At 43.0% G+C, this 16,636-nt stretch overlaps 1 protein-coding gene across 1 annotated transcript in view; it reads left to right on the top strand.

Moving 5' to 3' along the window:
• The window catches only part of gabpa (GA binding protein transcription factor subunit alpha), a 60,210-nt gene that overhangs the window by 7,294 nt on the left and 36,280 nt on the right, over window positions 1-16,636 (top strand). Inside the window, exons 2-3 of the mRNA XM_028792910.2 lie at window positions 3,259-3,359; window positions 12,223-12,367. Coding sequence (XP_028648743.1) covers window positions 3,259-3,359; window positions 12,223-12,367 — 246 coding nt within the window. The remainder of the gene's footprint in view (window positions 1-3,258; window positions 3,360-12,222; window positions 12,368-16,636) is intronic.

Raw genomic sequence — 16,636 nt, 5'->3', positions numbered from 1 at the left:
TACTTTTCTCTCTCTCTTGCGCTGACTTTCTCTGATCCTGACGTAGGGGGATTGAGCAGGGGGGCTGTTCGCTCACCTAGACGATACGGACGCTCGTCTAAAAATGCTGAAAGATTATCTTCACGTGCTACCTTCTGTGCAGCTGCTTCCTGAAACGAAATGCTGCACGGTGCTTCGCATACTTAAAAGAACGAAGGGCACGTATTGATTTTTGGGTGTTTGTTTTTATCTCTCTCTCTTTCTCTGCTCCTGACGGAGGGGGTGTGAGCTGCCGCCTTCAACAGCTTTGTGCCAAGATGCTTCGCATACTTAAAAGCCAAACAGCCCTATTGATTTGTTTGCTTTTCTCTATCTCTCTGACATGCTCTGATCCTGACGCGCACTTCTTTGAAGAGGAAGATATGTTTGCATTCTTTTAATTGTGAGACGGAACTGTCATCTGTCTTGTCATGGAGCACAGTTTAAACTTTTGAAAAAGAGACAAATGTTTGTTTGCAGTGTTTGAATAATGTTCCTGTCTCTCTACAACTTCCTGTGTTTCTGTGCAAATCTGTGACCCAAGCATGACAATATAAAAATAACCATATAAACATATGGTTTCTACTTTGCGGATTTTCACCTTTCGCGGGGGGGTCTGGAACGCAACCCCCGCGATGGAGGAGGGATTACTGTAGTGCAACTTCCAGTAATACTACTATTACTTCCAAGACTTCAAGCCCAGGTGTATTACACAGTATTCACCAAATAAAAATAAAATAAAACAAGTGCAACTTGGTAATGACATCTTTACCAACTGAACCATCGCATTAATATGGACCTTGCTTGTTTTTGATTCTTCTCTATCAGCTTTGCACACCTAGATTGTGTAATATTTGCCCCCCACTCTTCTTTACAGTTAACTGTTCAAGTTCGCTCACATTGGATTGTGAGCGTTGGTGGTCAGCTATCTTCAGATCTTTCCACAGATTTTCACTGTGATTGAGGTCTGAGCTCTGACTGGCAACAACCAGGACATTCACTTTTTTCTCCTTCAGCCCCTGGGTGGTCCATTTTGCTGTGTGCTTTGGGTCATTGTCATGTTGAAACGTGAACATTTTGCACATCTTCAACTTTCTGGCAGAGGGTAGCATGTTTTCCTCAAGAATTTGATGGTATTTTGCCCCATGTATTTTCCCTTCTACCCTAATGAGAGCCCCAGGGCCCCCACAACAGGATGCTGCCACCTCCGTGCTTTACTGTAGGTATGGTGTGTTGTGGATGGTGTGCTGCATTGGTGGACCGTTTGGTATCGAGGCCAAATAGTTCGATTTTGGTGTCATCTGACCATAAGACCTTTTTCCACTTGGCATCAGAATCTTCAAGGTGCTTTTTGGCAAATTTTAAACGAGCCTTAATGTGGCCTTTCTTCAGAAGTGTGACCCTCCTGAACAAGCCACAATTGAGGAGCGCTTGTCAAATTTGTTGTCACATGCACACAATGACCACTTTTTGCCATCAAATCCTGTAACTCCTTCACAGTGGCCATTAGCCTCTTGGTAGCCTCTTACCAGTTTCCTCCTTGCTCTTCCATCCAGTTTGGAGGATCCAGGGAGGGTCCTAGTCGTACCAAACACTTCTTTGTGGTGGACTTTACTGTGATCCTTTGAGATGTTTTTTGGTCTCCATCTCCTACCTTATGTCTGTCCACAACTCCTTCCCTGAGATCTTTTGAAAGTGGCCCCCTCCCCACCCACAGTCAGTTGTTTTCTGTCAGTTGCACTACCAAGCAAGGGAATGAATGCTCCTGGAACAGCTTCACTAATCACACTCATTACAACTGATCACAGGTGGAAGGAAGCCAGTAACTGTAACGGAAATGGTGGGCACTGACACCTGATTGAGTTTTTAGGGAATCCTTTATTTCTTGTTTTTGATTTTTTTTAAATTCTTCTGAACTGTATCAGTGATATCTTTCACTTGGATGTTATAGCGTGCATTAAGTAAAGCTGGAAATAATATTGGTTTGTGTGTTTTCATGTAAGGCTGTAAAGCAAAAGAAATGGGAATATTTCGAAGGGGGGATTCTTTTGTATACACACTGTGTGTATGTGCGTGTATATATATATATATATATATATATATAATATATAAAAAGTAGAAAGCCAGGCCCTGGGCACAGACAGACAGACACCGTATGTCCAAAACACACACGTTTTTATTAAACTAATGTCCTGCACACATCACAGTGCTCCAAAACAGTACTCAGTCCTTCTCTTCTCGACTCTCCTCCTTTCTTCCCAAGCTTCGTCCTCTGGCTCAGGAATGAAGTGAGACAGCCTCCTTTACAGTGCACCCGGAAGTGCTCCAGGTGTCCCTTGATTAACATCTGGCAGCATTTCCGAGTATGGCAGAGGTGCTGCATGTCCAGACTCTGGTGCTGTCCAGGTGCCCCCTGGCAGTGGCCACGGACCCCAACTGGGTTGAGCTTCTAAGATCCAATTCCATGTCCCTGATGTAATCCAAGGGTGCTGCCCTCTCCTGTCCAGGGGGAGGTACTCCTGGCAGTATGCCCATTCCACCGGTCTTCTCTTGGAAAGGGCGTCCCATCACAAAATATATATATATAACGGAGAGAGATAACAACTGAAAAGGCTACACAAGGGCTGAATGTACTTTAAATAAAAAGTGACATATGAGCATAATAAAAATGGTGGACCTACTGCTCAAAATTGTGCATGAAAATGGACATTTCATGTTAATCTTCGTCTACACTGTTGTCAGTTTTTTGGTCAGGAAAGTCCCATCAAGTCCAGAAATCCCCACATACTGAATTACGTCTACTGCATGCTTTGTTTTACAAGTCTGTGTTCCAGAAATTCATATTCTAGAGGCATAAGATATGCTGCAAATATTACTGTGAGTAAATGATTTAAAAATGAAGTGATTTGTCAGTTTTATTAAGTCACTGTTATACTTTATTGCCAGCATAGACTTGTCATCTTTTTTTTTTTAAACATTCTTTCACATTGTCTTTTATTGTTTTTCCTTCTGTTAATTTTTATTTTCCACAACAAGCTGGCAGAAAAAAAAATCTTGGTGCTGGAGAGTGTACAAGTGGCCTTTTGTTGGTTCTCGTTTTACACTTTTTGTACCAGATGCAGTGCGTTTTCATTTCTTCTTCAAAGCCACCTCGCCTAAAGATATTTATGTGCTCAGTTGAGATTGGCTAGCAAGCTCTGTGATGAAGTCTGATCCAAGTTGTGTGTTTGTGAATGGCAGGTGTGGGAGGAGAAAGGAGCCATCATGTCGAAGGGTGAGTCGGAGGAGCTGATTGAGATTGAAATTGATGGCCAAGAGAAGCAGGACTGTCTAGAGGAAGGGTAAGTATTAACGCCTTTCTGAAGTCTTTACGGCTTTCATCTGCAAGGGGTGACTACTTCTGTATATTTTATTTAAATTTTGTGAAGTTCCCCTTGGGATTATCTATCTATCTATCTATCTATCTATCTATCTATCTATCTATCTATCTATCTATCTATCTATCTATCTATCTATCTATCTATCTATCTATCTATCTATCTATCTATCTATCTATCTATCTATCTATCTATCTATCTATCTATCTATCTATCTATCTATCTATCTATCTATCTATCTATCTATTATATAGTGCCTTTCACTCTATCTATCTAATCTAATCCTTCAGGTTAGGGAGTATGCAGTGGGACAGCTCATTGCCACACCCACCACACAACAAAACAGCTCGGGATCCTGGTTGGCAACCCCCCCAGGCAGACATGTGGTCCAGTCCCACCCTCCAGAAATGACCCCTTTATCTGCCGCAGCCAGGTGTTACAAGGGTATCCCCTTGGCCTGGTCCAGGCACTCGGGTCATCAACAATGCGCTGGATCAACCTCGGGGAATCACTCCACATGGCCGTAGTGTTGTAACTGACACTCCCTCACAATGCAGGTCATGTGCCTCATTCAGGACTCCATGAGCAACACAAAGTCAAACCAGCAGTACCTGAGGACCCTCTGAAGTGACACAGGGGTTCAGTCTTCGTCTTGGGTCACTGGATAGTGTCCTTGTCTCGCAAACTGAAAGCACCAGGACTCTAAAGACTTGGACCTTTGTCCTTTTGCTCCACACCCCCCTTTCCAGTGACCTCATGACCCCCCAATCCGTCTATTGACTTCATGGAAGAGTCACTAGAGACATGAATGTCACCATTAAGGTAAGTAAACCTCTTGACAAGGTGAACACTCCGCAGACACGCTGCTGATGGCTGTCCCCAAGAGGTCATTAAAGGCCTGGCTCTCGGTTTTTATCAGGACCCTCGCAAGCCGAGACCCTCGGACTCCTCGCTCAGTCTCTAGAGAGCCCCGATTAGAGCCTCCATTGACTCTGCAAAGATCATAGCATCATCAGCTAATCTTTCTTCACCAACAGATGCCCCACAACCAGTCCATGTGACCACTGAACAGAGTCGGAGCAGAATGGACCCCTGACGAACCCCCAGAATCAACTGGGGAAATAGGGGTGACTTGTCCTGTATATTTAAACTACGGGGCTCTGCCTCCTGCTCGCTTCGCTCGCCAACCCCTGGTGTTGGGAATGACAAAGAGCGTGATGTATGAATGAGAAATAGAATAGTGTGACGGTGTAGATGATGCAAATAGAAAGCAAACAATAAAGTGTGTGGCACAGTGTAAAGGTTTATTGGAAAATTTCTTTGTACACGCCGTTTAAGTGTAAAAGGTAATTCCAGGTCAGAACTTGTAAGGTCAATGAAGATGGTCATTATCGTGATCAGAGTCAACTTTGTCAGAGCTTAGAAAGAGTTGTGTCTCTCCAGGAAGTAATGGAATGACTTGGGTATTTATGTTTTCCACATTAATATTTTTTGGACATAATATAGTGCGTTGTGTTAAAAGGGGCATTTGGTCTAATGAGATTGCTGTTCCAAATCTCTCTGTAACTAAGTCGTCGCAGATAAAGGCTTGAGGAATTGTAATAATATGTGGCTGAAGTCCATCTGTATTGGTGAGTGTACCATCTCTCAGTTGTAATAAGCAATTGTTATGATCTGGTTCTGGACATCGTATCTTTTTTACTAACTGTATCTTTTGAAAGCAATGCCAATTGTCTGCGTATTTTAAGGTGCACTGAACAATAGCTGAGTGCATGGCATCTGGAAGAATAGCTAATCACTGTTTAAAATCTCCTCCTAATAAAAGTACCTTTCCTCCAAATCGAATATTATTATTCATAAACGTTTGTGGAAGTTTATGAATGGTGTTGAGTAAGTGACTTCATGCCATTGAACATTCATCAATAAACAACATTTTTTCAAGACGGATGTCACGTGCAGTGCCACCGTTAATGTTCATAGTGGATACCGATTTGTAGGATCTAATGCAGTTGATAAAGATTTCACTTTTAGGTACATCGTCAGTTAGAATCTTCTGTAGATATTCAGTATATGAATGTAAAGAAGGCAGTCTAATTTGACCCTTTTGACAACAACGTGTAAATGTATAACTTGTATTGCCAGTTGTTTCTTCAGGGAAGTGAACTGAATGACAATGATTGCAAATGACATTCATTAATCCGAATGAATTTTCCCGGTGTATGTTTTGCTTGTGCCGTTTGAGAGGCGCGTTGTTGCATATGTAGTATTTGGGACGTGTTGTTTTGGAGCTGTAATCGATTTGCCTGTGCTGTGTGAGACGCCCGTTGTAGCCTTCCTTGCCGTTAACGTATGTCTGAGACGGGAGGTGTTTCGTTTTGAATCCGTGCCTGTTGCGATGCAGCACTTTGATTGATAGTTTGCGTCATGTGGATCCAGGATGTAGATTTGTGCATATTTGCGTTGTTGATTTGTTTCAGGGTGCACTGTTCCAATGTGATGCAGTATTTGTGCACATATGGGAAAGCAGTATGGGCCATTGCCTTTTGGTGGCCTGATATTTACTAAAAGCAAATGAACTATTGTAGGATCTAACGCAGTTCATAAAGTTTTTAATTTTAGGTACATCGTTAGTTAGAAGCTTTAGTTGAGCTTTGCGTTTTTGAAGTCGAGACATTTTTTCTTTTAGAAATATGGATAAGTAATAAGGAGTATTGCACTCACTGTTAATATGGAGCCTTTTCTGCGGTTGAACGGTTAATAGTGCCTTATTGTAATGAGATCCACCTATGCCGCATAGCCGTCTATTTTGTTGTTTCTTTCGTGTTCGTGTTTGTTCCTGTTATCATTTCCTTTTCGTTTTGTACCCGTGACCGTGTATTCATGACTTGTTTCTTTCTAAGGAGGGTCGCAGTCACTGTTAATGTTTCCTTTTCTGCAGTTGAACGGTTAATAGTGCTTTATTGTAAGGAGATCCACCAATGCTGACACCTATGCTGTCTAGTGTGAAGGTGCTGACGTTCACTTTAGAATATGTGGCTTTGGGTGTGACTTCTTATGGATGTGGGGGGGGGGATTGTTGAGGATCGTTGTTGCGCGAGCGTCTTCTTTCTTTTTGTGTTCCTGTGTCTTGTTGAATCCCCCTCTTTGTGTGTGTCCCGTCCCTCGGTTGTAGGGTCTGTGGGGTGGTTTTGTGTTCTTTTTTTTGTATTCTATGGGCTTGTTGAATCCCCCTCTTGGTGTGTGTCCCGTCCGGTGCCTGTAGGGGGGGGGTGCCTTGCTGTTGTGCGCGAGCCTCTCTTTTTTTTTTTTTTTTTTTTTTTTTTTTTTTTTTCGGGTCTAGTTTCGTGCTTTTCCTGCGTTTGACTTTGCGCCTCATTTCTCCATTTTGTATGTGCTCACTCCTTTTTTCTGTGGTCTTGTCCGCCACTCGCGGCCCCTCATCCGCCTTTGTCGCCCTCTTTTCTCCGCCTTTCTCCGACTCTCGCGGACTCTTTTTGCGCCTGCGCCTCTCGCGGCCCCTCATCCGCCTCTTCTCGCCCTCTTTTCTCCGCCTTTCTCGGCTCGTCAGCCGACTCTCGCGGACTCTTTTTGCGCCTGCGCAGTACGTCTTTTTGCAGCTACGGCCCATGGCCGGATGTGCCTGCGTCCATCGCCCTCTTTTCTCCGCCTTTCTCTGACTCTCGCGGACTCTTTTTGCGCCTGCGCCTCTCGCGGCCCCTCATCCGCCTCTTCTCGCCCTCTTTTCTCCGCCTTTCTCGGCTCCTTAGCCGACTCTCGCGGACTCTTTGCGCCTGCGCAGTACGTCTTTTTGCAGCTACGGCCCATGGCCGGATGTGCCTGCGTCCATCGCCCTCTTTTCTCCGCCTTTCTCCGACTCTCGCGGACTCTTTTTGCGCCTGCGCCTCTCGCGGCCCCTCATCCGCCTCTTCTCGCCCTCTTTTCTCCGCCTTTCTCGGCTCGTCAGCCGACTCTCGCGGACTCTTTTTGCGCCTGCGCAGTACGTCTTTTTGCAGCTACGGCCCATGGCCGGATGTGCCTGCGTCCATCGCCCTCTTTTCTCCGCCTTTCTCTGACTCTCGCGGACTCTTTTTGCGCCTGCGCCTCTCGCGGCCCCTCATCCGCCTCTTCTCGCCCTCTTTTCTCCGCCTTTCTCGGCTCCTCAGCCGACTCTCGCGGACTCTTTGCGCCTGCGCAGTACGTCTTTTTGCAGCTACGGCCCATGGCCGGATGTGCCTGCGTCCATCGCCCTCTTTTCTCCGCCTTTCTCCGACTCTCGCGGACTCTTTTTGCGCCTGCGCCTCTCGCGGCCCCTCATCCGCCTCTCCTCGCCCTCTTTTCTCCGCCTTTCTCGGCTCGTCAGCCGACTCTCGCGGACTCTTTTTGCGCCTGCGCAGTACGTCTTTTTGCAGCTACGGCCCATGGCCGGATGTGCCTGCGTCCATCGCCCTCTTTTCTCCGCCTTTCTCTGACTCTCGCGGACTCTTTTTGCGCCTGCGCCTCTCGCGGCCCCTCATCCGCCTCTTCTCGCCCTCTTTTCTCCGCCTTTCTCGGCTCCTCAGCCGACTCTCGCGGACTCTTTTTGCGCCTGCGCAGTACGTCTTTTTGCAGCTACGGCCCATGGCCGGATGTGCCTGCGTCCATCATCCGGTTTAGCATTCTCGGTTAGTAATATGGATAGCCTTTAGGCCTGGGTGTTTTTCATCTTTATTTCTGGCACCTGACTACAATACCAGAAGGCATTTGCTGCTCCATTAGATTTGAACAAACATTCTTGTCTTTTTTTTTTCTTTATCAATGCATATTGGACAGATTGCATCTGTTAAACTGAACAGATTTTCAGAGCTTTAAATTTGCATGTGGGAGTAGGAAAATCATCTGGAGTAGTTACAAAATCATGTACAGTTTAATGAAGCTAAATAAAAAAGCTATTATAAAATATCTGACAAAGGAACTTGTTGACAAACTTAACTTTAAAAATTTGGTTACACAAACAATGTCAAATTTTGATAAATACGCAGTTTAAATTTGTTAAATTTTAAGCGTGTGATTTATTATTTATTTATTTTTTTATTTTTTTGTTGAATAGCAGCCCAAAATCACAAGTTTATGGTTTTATTTTGGGGTTTGATGATTAATCAGCCTGACATTTTTTTTAGAACTGTGCTGCGCATTTGTCTTGTTCTCTTCATTTAAAATATCCAATCTGCTACTGTGCTAAGTAGAACAACACTCTACATGGCGGTAGTTAGGTATGTAGTTTTGGATATTTATTTTAGGTAAACTGCTTGAGCACATTTTCATATTATTAAGAGCTTGCTGTTATGACACTGAAAGTTGTGTAGCAAGCTTTTGTCAAGTGTAGATGCCACACAGACTGGACGGACATCCCGGCCAGTAAAGGAAGCAGACCCGGAAGGAAGAAATGGACGGACAGCCCCTATATCTATCTATCTATCTATCTATCTATCTATCTATCTATCTATCTATCTATCTATCTATCTATCTATCTATCTATCTATCTATCTATCTATCTATCTATCTATCTATCTATCTATCTATCTATCTATCTATCTATCTATCTATCTATCTATCTATCTATCTATCTATCTAATAGTGCCTTTCACTTCTATCTATCATATATATATCTATCATCTATCTATCTAGAGCAGGGGTGGGCAAAGTCATTCTTGGAGGGCCGCAGTGGCTGTAGGTTTTTGTTCCAACCCAATCAATTTGCTCCAGGGTACACTTCTATTGAACACAAGCTCCACCATCTCTGATTTCATTTTTAAATGCCCATTGGGGTCACCAGTGTGATCTAATTCACTAGACTTGAATATGCAAGGTTGCTGGTTCAATTAGGCTGCCTCTAAACGGTGAGAAAGGAATTCGGAAATCAAGAAGAAATAAATACTTCTTGACAGCCGCAGTTGTGAATAGGTGTTTTGGTGGAGACGACAGATAATCAGTTGAAAGATGTAACCCTAGAAAAAGCCACGTGCAACTGACTGTGGCTGAAGACTGGTTGTTGTAGATTAACACAAATCTTTGCAAACATTTGTCCTTGGGACTTGTTGATAGTCATGGAGAAGGCGAGTCTGAGTGGGAATTGTGTGCGTTTAAATTTAAAAGGGAGATTGGTGTCGGAAGGAAGGAGAGAGATTCTGGGAATGAAGATTGTTTCAGAATTTTGGATGGCGATCAGTTTGCACTCAATAATATTTGTATGTATTCGGGTAACGATGAGTCTTGTTTCGTTGCAAAGACCTTTTGATGGCATAATATTTCGGAGGAACATAACTACAGCTCCTACCCTCAGATGAAGGATATGGGGAGGCATGCCAGTTGGTGTGAGGGTGTGTAAAAACTCTTGTGGGTATGTTAGTTGATCATTAGGATCGTCACTGACTACTGTAACTACACTGTTGAAGGTCACTTTTTCACCCTGTATAAGATCAAGAAGTTTGTTGTTAATATGTAGAGAATCGTTGTTTGTGACGCTCAGTATTGCTCTTGCAGCAAGTTCTTGGGGAGTCACAGTCGAGAAATTAATATCACTGTAAAGTTGAGTAACTGGGTCTTGTTGTTGTGGTAAACATTGAGAAGGTAGTTCTGCCGTGTCTCCAGTTTTACCTTCCACAACTTGAAGAAGCATTTGAACAAATTGAGTTTCACTTTTGGGAGCTCTCATATTTTTGTGAGTTTTAGGACTTTCATTTCATTCCACAGCCTGTGTTTGTTGATGGAAGAGGCAACGGTGAGGGCTCGAGAACCGCGAAAGAAAACAGGCAGTATTTGGTGGAAATCTGCACTGAGGAGAATGGTTTTATTACCGAAAGGTGCATTTTCCTGAGTGAGATCTCGCAGTAGTCTGTCAACAGATTGAAATGCATAACAATGTGTCATTGGTGCTTCATCCCAGATGATAAGCTTGGCTTCAAGTATATTATTGGCATCCTTTATATTTGGCTTCACGTTGCAGGTTGATGTTGGTGTGATTTGTAGAGGTATTTTGAACACGGAATGTGCAGTACGGTTGCCAGGTAGTAAAGCTGCTGCGATTCCAGTTGAAGCAACCGCTATTGCCACATCTCCTCTACCTCTCACAGAATGAATGAGGGTTTTGTATATAAAGGTCTTGCCTGTTCCTGTGGGGCCGTCGAGAAAGAAACATTTCTTGGAATGAACAGGTGGATTGTATACTGCCTGCAGTACTGTTTGTACGACTGTTCGCTGATCGTCGTTGAGTTGTTGTGTGTAATCTGCAGCTACTTTTTGTTTGTGGAGAGAGAGGATTTTCATGAGAGGGGAGTGGGGAACGCGGTAGTCCGGAGGAGGAATAGGAATCAAGAAAAGCGGCGTGGGGGTGTATGGGAGGCCTCAGGCAGCGTGGAGAAGGGTTTGGAAGAGGACGAATAGCAATCGAGAAATGCCGTGTGGGCGGGACCGCTTTTGAACAGGAAGCAGGACGAATCAGAAGAGAAATATATATATATATATATATATATATATATATAATGTATATGTGAGATAATAAATGTGTGTGTATAATATATATAATATAATTATATAAAAAAAAATAGATATAGATATAAAAGTGATAGCGCTGCTGCCTCGCAGTTAGGAGACTCGGGTTCGCTTCTCGGGTCCTCCCTACATGGATTTTGCATGTTCTCCCCATGTCTACTTGGGTTTCCTCCAGGCGCTCCGGTTTCCTCCCACAGTCCGAAGACATGCAGGTTAGGTGCATCGGTGATTCTAAATTGCTCCCTAGTGTGTGCTTGGTGTATGGGTGTGTGTGTGCACTCTCTGCAGCGCCCTGGGTTTGTTTCCTGCCTTGCTCCCTGTGCTGGCTGGGATGGGCTCCAGCAGACCCCCGTGACCCTGTAGTTAGGATATAGCAGGTTGGATAATGGATGGATGGATGGATGTCTATAGATATATAGATTCTCTTTTTCAAAAGACTGAAGAACAAAATAGAACTAACTTCAATCCCCAAAACGTACCCAAGAATTACAAAAAAAAAAAAATGATCTGACTTGGCTAAAAAGAGAGCAGTCACTGTGAAACATTAGAATGTCATATTGCTGTAGATATGAAGGAACCCCAGTCACATTTCTTGACACAGTTCTGTCAAACTCCTCAGTTCTAGTGTGTGGCCATCAGTTTTGTCTTCATTCTCTCCTCCGTTGCTGTGTCCCATAACTGAACCTGCCTTCTTAATCGATTTGGTGAGCCTGTCTTGACTTGATGTTACCAGGACAGCACACCACATTTGCTATCAGAGTTCTAGAATATGTAAAGAATGTCATTACAGGAACACGGTCACCAGAGAGAAGAGTCTTCGTGACCCTTTCCTCTGTAGCTCTTCAGTGTTCCTAGATTAGTCAAGCCCATCACTAATGTGGACGACCTCCACTTCCGCATACACTCCCCAAATAGTGCATAGTAAATAATCGTATTCTATTGATCATGTGAAGCCTGAAAAACATGAGGACTGATTGAGATCATTGTTAGGTAGAATGCCTTGAAGGGGGGCTGGGTGGTCTTGTGGCCTGGAACCCTTGCAGATTTTTTTTTTCTCCAGTCCTCTGGAGTGTTTTTTTTTTTTTTTTATTGTACTGTCCTCCCGGCCATCAGACTTTAGTTTATTCTTTGTTAATTAGTATTGCCTAATTTTTATATATTTATCTTTTACAGCACTTTGAGCTACATCATTTCTATGAAAACGTGCTCTAGGAATGAATGTTTTTGTAGTAAGTAAACTAATGCCAGAGAAGCTAATTTATGTATTTAATTTTTTTTTGCATTATTATCTTTCCTGTAGAATTGTGGAGCAGACCATTACTGCAGCCGAGTTCGTCACCCAGGCCATCGACATCAATGAGCCAATTGGCAACTTGAAAAAGCTGCTGGAGCCTCGCCTTCAGTGCTCATTGGAAGGTCATGAGATCTGTTTACAGGACATTCAGGTGCTTTTGAGCTACATAACATATATATATTTTTTGTCTGCCTTGTATACATTTTTATTTAGCCGGAATAATGGAGAATGGATGTGGTGTCGCAAATAACTCAAAATAATGGTTAAAACAAAATAGATAGATACTTTATTAATCCCAAGGGGAAAATGAGCCATAAAACCCAAAAGGCCGGAATGAATAATTGCTGTTACATAGGAACATGTAAGGAAACATTATGACCTTTTTTTTTTCTTTTTTTTTTTTTTTTGCTAGTCAATCAAGTTTCATAGCTTTTTTTTTTCCTGACTGGAGCTTTATGAGCAGGACAATGCAATATGGTCATGTGACCTCTGGGTTAGTAGAATGAAGTATGGCAGCTGACTACATATCACTGCTGTGCTTGGGTTACTTAGACCTTGGGTGATGAGAGAGAACTATAGCCTTGAAAAGATGAGCACAGAGGGTGAATGGGGAGTGAAAGCATGGTTAAGAAAGTGCCATGTGGAAGGGTGAAAGTCCTTTTGTTTTTGAAGTAATCAAATTTATTTTAGATTAATGACAACAGCTGCTTATTTCTAGTTTAGACGCTTGTGCAAACTAACTGTTCAGCAAACTCATTCTAATTGAAGCCTCTCGCCTCATTCATTTGACTTTTTGTATACTACGATCAGCGCAAGGTTGTCTTGGAAAATAATCGCAGTCCACTATGTAGATTAAAAATGAGGTTTTAAATGGTTAATCTAGCCTGTCAAACAGTGGACATACTGTGTTTATGCAATTTAGCATCTTTTATTTACTGTGGTAGTTTTTATTTTTTTTAACTAAAGTTGGCCAGTTTGATAGTTGACTGTTATATTTCAAAAAAATGGCACCTGTCACCTCCGTACCTATCAGTTTCTCCTGGACTAGTGATCTGAATTCGATACAGTGGAGGAAATAAGTGTTTGATCCCCTGCTGAATTTGTAAGTTTGTTCACTTACAAAGAAATGAACAGTCTCAAATTTTTATGGTTGTTTCATTTTAATGGCGAGACAGAATATCAACCAAAAATCCAGAAAAAAAACACATTACGTGCAAGTTTTATAAAACTGATGTGCATGTCATTGAGAGAAATAAGGATTTGATCCCCTACAACCCAGCCAGAATTCTGGCTCCCACACACTGGATGTGTGCCCACGTGCCACACAGATTACAATCAATCAATCAATTACAGATACTTGTGTGTATAAAGCCCACCTGTCCACAGAATCAATTTCTTCCATTCCAACCTCTCCAAACCCACGGGCAACACCAAAGAGCTGACAAAGGACGTCGGGGACGAGGCTGGAATGGGCTACAAGGCCATCAGCAAGAAGCACGGTGACAACTGTTGGTGTGATTATTTGGAAATGGAAGAAATATAAAATGGCCGTCAATTCACCCTCGGTTTGGAGTTCCATGCAAGGTCTTGCCTCATGGGGTGAGGGTGATCATGAGAAAGGTGAGGGATCAGCCCAGAACTACACAGGAGGAGCGTGTTAATGATCTGAAGGCAGTTGTGACCACCTCAGTCACCAAGAACACCATTGGTAACACTACGCCGTAATGGATTGAAATCTTGCAGCGCCTGCAAGGTCCCCCTGCTCAAGAAGGTACATGTACAGGCTCAGATGTAAATACTACCAGTTGCTAAGTATTTTAGGAGAACTCGGATTCCTCAGTATTAGTGAGTGAAATGGCAGGGTTTTAAAGTTTGCAAAATTGTCCCTAAAGTTCTTTTTGCACACCGTCTTGCAAATGTGAAATGTAAAACTTGGTAAAGTTTTGTGTTTGTGGAGTGGAAGGCCTGGAGTATTGCTCCCTAATTGTTATTTCACAGTCAAAACCACCGTCTTCTTCCACCGGCGTCCTGCCACTCCTCCCCAGCCCTCCTCATGACCTTCTTCCACATGCCTCATCTACAACCTGCACATTCACAAGTCTGGTTCTGCATCACACTGCTCATTTGGGGTCACGGAGAACTTCATCTGCAGTCACTTTATCTTGCTAGAGCCCAGTGTCCACATACCCTGGCCAATGTATTGTAGCGGTAAAGAAGTGCCTGTAAAGTATGTGTTCTCTAATAATGCCACCCCCTTTCCAGGCTGAGTACCAGCATAAATTTTATCAGATGTGGACTGGGCTCGTGCATCAACCTTGAACCCAATTGACAAACATTAGAGCAAATGCAACAAAAGAAAGGCATTTTATTAGCAAAGCAGATTTAAAATCAAAAAAAAACAAAAAATACATATGGTTTGAAAATAACAAGAACTCAAATCTTCCTATTGACCCCTCACCTCTAACCTGTATACCTGCCAAGCTCTTTAGCAATGGCTTCCTCCCAGTTCTTTCTCCTGTGTACTGAATACAGGGGCTTTTTAAGCCTGGATCTGGAAACCCTACCGGGTAGGCCTTAAGAAGTATTTCTGAGTTGCCTGGCTATCCCTCTGAAGTCTGCAGATACCTCTGAGAAACTCTCCCTTGCTGCCTTAGGTTTTCCATGCAGAGTCCCCTTAAGGGAAGAGCCTAAATGTCTGCCGTCTCCATTACTGCTGTGAATCCAACCGCTAAGGTCTTGGGGAGAACATCGCCAAAGATAACAAATCTGTTGTTACCTTTTCCACTTTTACAGACTTTTGCTCTTGCAGAATAAAAGGTTGCAGATGGAAATCTATGTACCAGTGGCATGGCTTTTGCTTCTGGCCAAACACGATTTGTTTGGTAAATTCTTTTATGCAGGAAAGTTCAGTTTTACATGACTAGTTTTTGCTCCTCAGTCTTCCGCAATAAGCACAGAATGTTGTTGTCCTGCTTACCTGTAGCAGTGGATTTTTTTATTATAAATTTGTAGTGTTAGTGTTTGTATCATACAGTGGAACCTCGGTTCACGAACATCTCTGAACACGTACAAATCAGGTTACAACCAAAACTTTTGCATCTGTTCACTCGGTTGGCGAACAAGCCAGTTTCCCCTTCCGGTTTGTACGCGCCAGTGATTTCTGCAAGTGTTGCATTGTTCTCGGTCAGACGTGCGTGCTTTCACGGTGAACTCTTTGTGTGCTATTTCGTTTCCCTTCTGGTTCGTACAAGCCGATGATTTCCGCACGTGTTCAGTCTCTCCCTGTAGTACATTGTTCTTGGTCAGACGTGCATCGCGCAGAGGGACTCTACCTCAAAACTGTAACCTCCTCTCCACCCAGCTTCCTGCTTACTTCCTTCATGCCAGAACTCGACTCGTGCAAGGTTAGTTTTCTTGGTTGTTTATTAAAAAAAAGTGTTTACAGTGAGCGGTTCCAAAGGCTGTAGCGTGAACTCCTGCAATGTTAGTTTTCTCTGTTTAAGGTTTTCTCAGTGTTATTCAATGTTTTTACATTTAGTTTACTATTACACTGTGCATTCTATGGTATAATTAACTATTTTTGTGCTTAAAAATCTTTTAAATATATATATATATTTACAGACAGTTCGTATGGTCCGGAACGGATTAATTGTATTTACATACAATCCTATGGGGGAAATTAGTTCAGGTCATGACCAAATTGGGTTGCGACCAGAGTTTTGGAATGAATTACGGTCGTGACCTGAGATTCCACTGTATTTAGTTTTCTAATGCAGACAGGACACATTCTTTAACTCAATTGAATACAATACAATACAGTTTATTTTTGTATAGCAGCCCAAAATGCGCAAGAAGTGCCGAAATGGGCTTTAACAGGCCCTGCCTCTTGACAGCCCCCCGGTCCTTGACTCTCTAAGAAGACAAGGATAAACTCCCAAAAAATGGAAGAAACCTTGGGAAAGGCAATTCAAAAACAGACCCCTTTCCAGGTAGGTTGGGCATGCAGTGGGTGTCAAAAAGAATGGGGTCAATACAATACGCAGAACAGAACAAATCCTCAATACAGTATAAAAATATTACAAGCACAGAGCAGATTTAACAGTAGGTGATATCCCATAATATGATTTGGATTTTATTAGAGTCCTGGAGACATCAGTCATCAAGCTACCTCTCCCATTTGGCCATTCCACAGCTGAAACAACGTTGGGCCAGCTAATCTGATGGGATGCCCCCCTCTGCCCCATGATTCCTGTGATCCTCCATGACTTTACCTTAGGCAGGCCAAATAACTTGGCAGGTGGGCAGTTGCACCAAGTGTTACATTTGAGTAGAGAGAAGAGAAACAGAATAGGTGAGGAAGGTTAGTAACAAATTATAACTGTCATATTACTTATGTTTTAGTTGTAATGACTAACAACAG

Source organism: Erpetoichthys calabaricus, chromosome 4 (genome assembly GCF_900747795.2).
Source record: "Erpetoichthys calabaricus chromosome 4, fErpCal1.3, whole genome shotgun sequence".
Taxonomy (NCBI): Eukaryota; Metazoa; Chordata; class Cladistia; order Polypteriformes; family Polypteridae; genus Erpetoichthys; species Erpetoichthys calabaricus.
The sequence above is the reverse complement of the archived record's forward strand: the minus strand, read 5'-3'. Positions and strand labels throughout refer to the sequence as shown.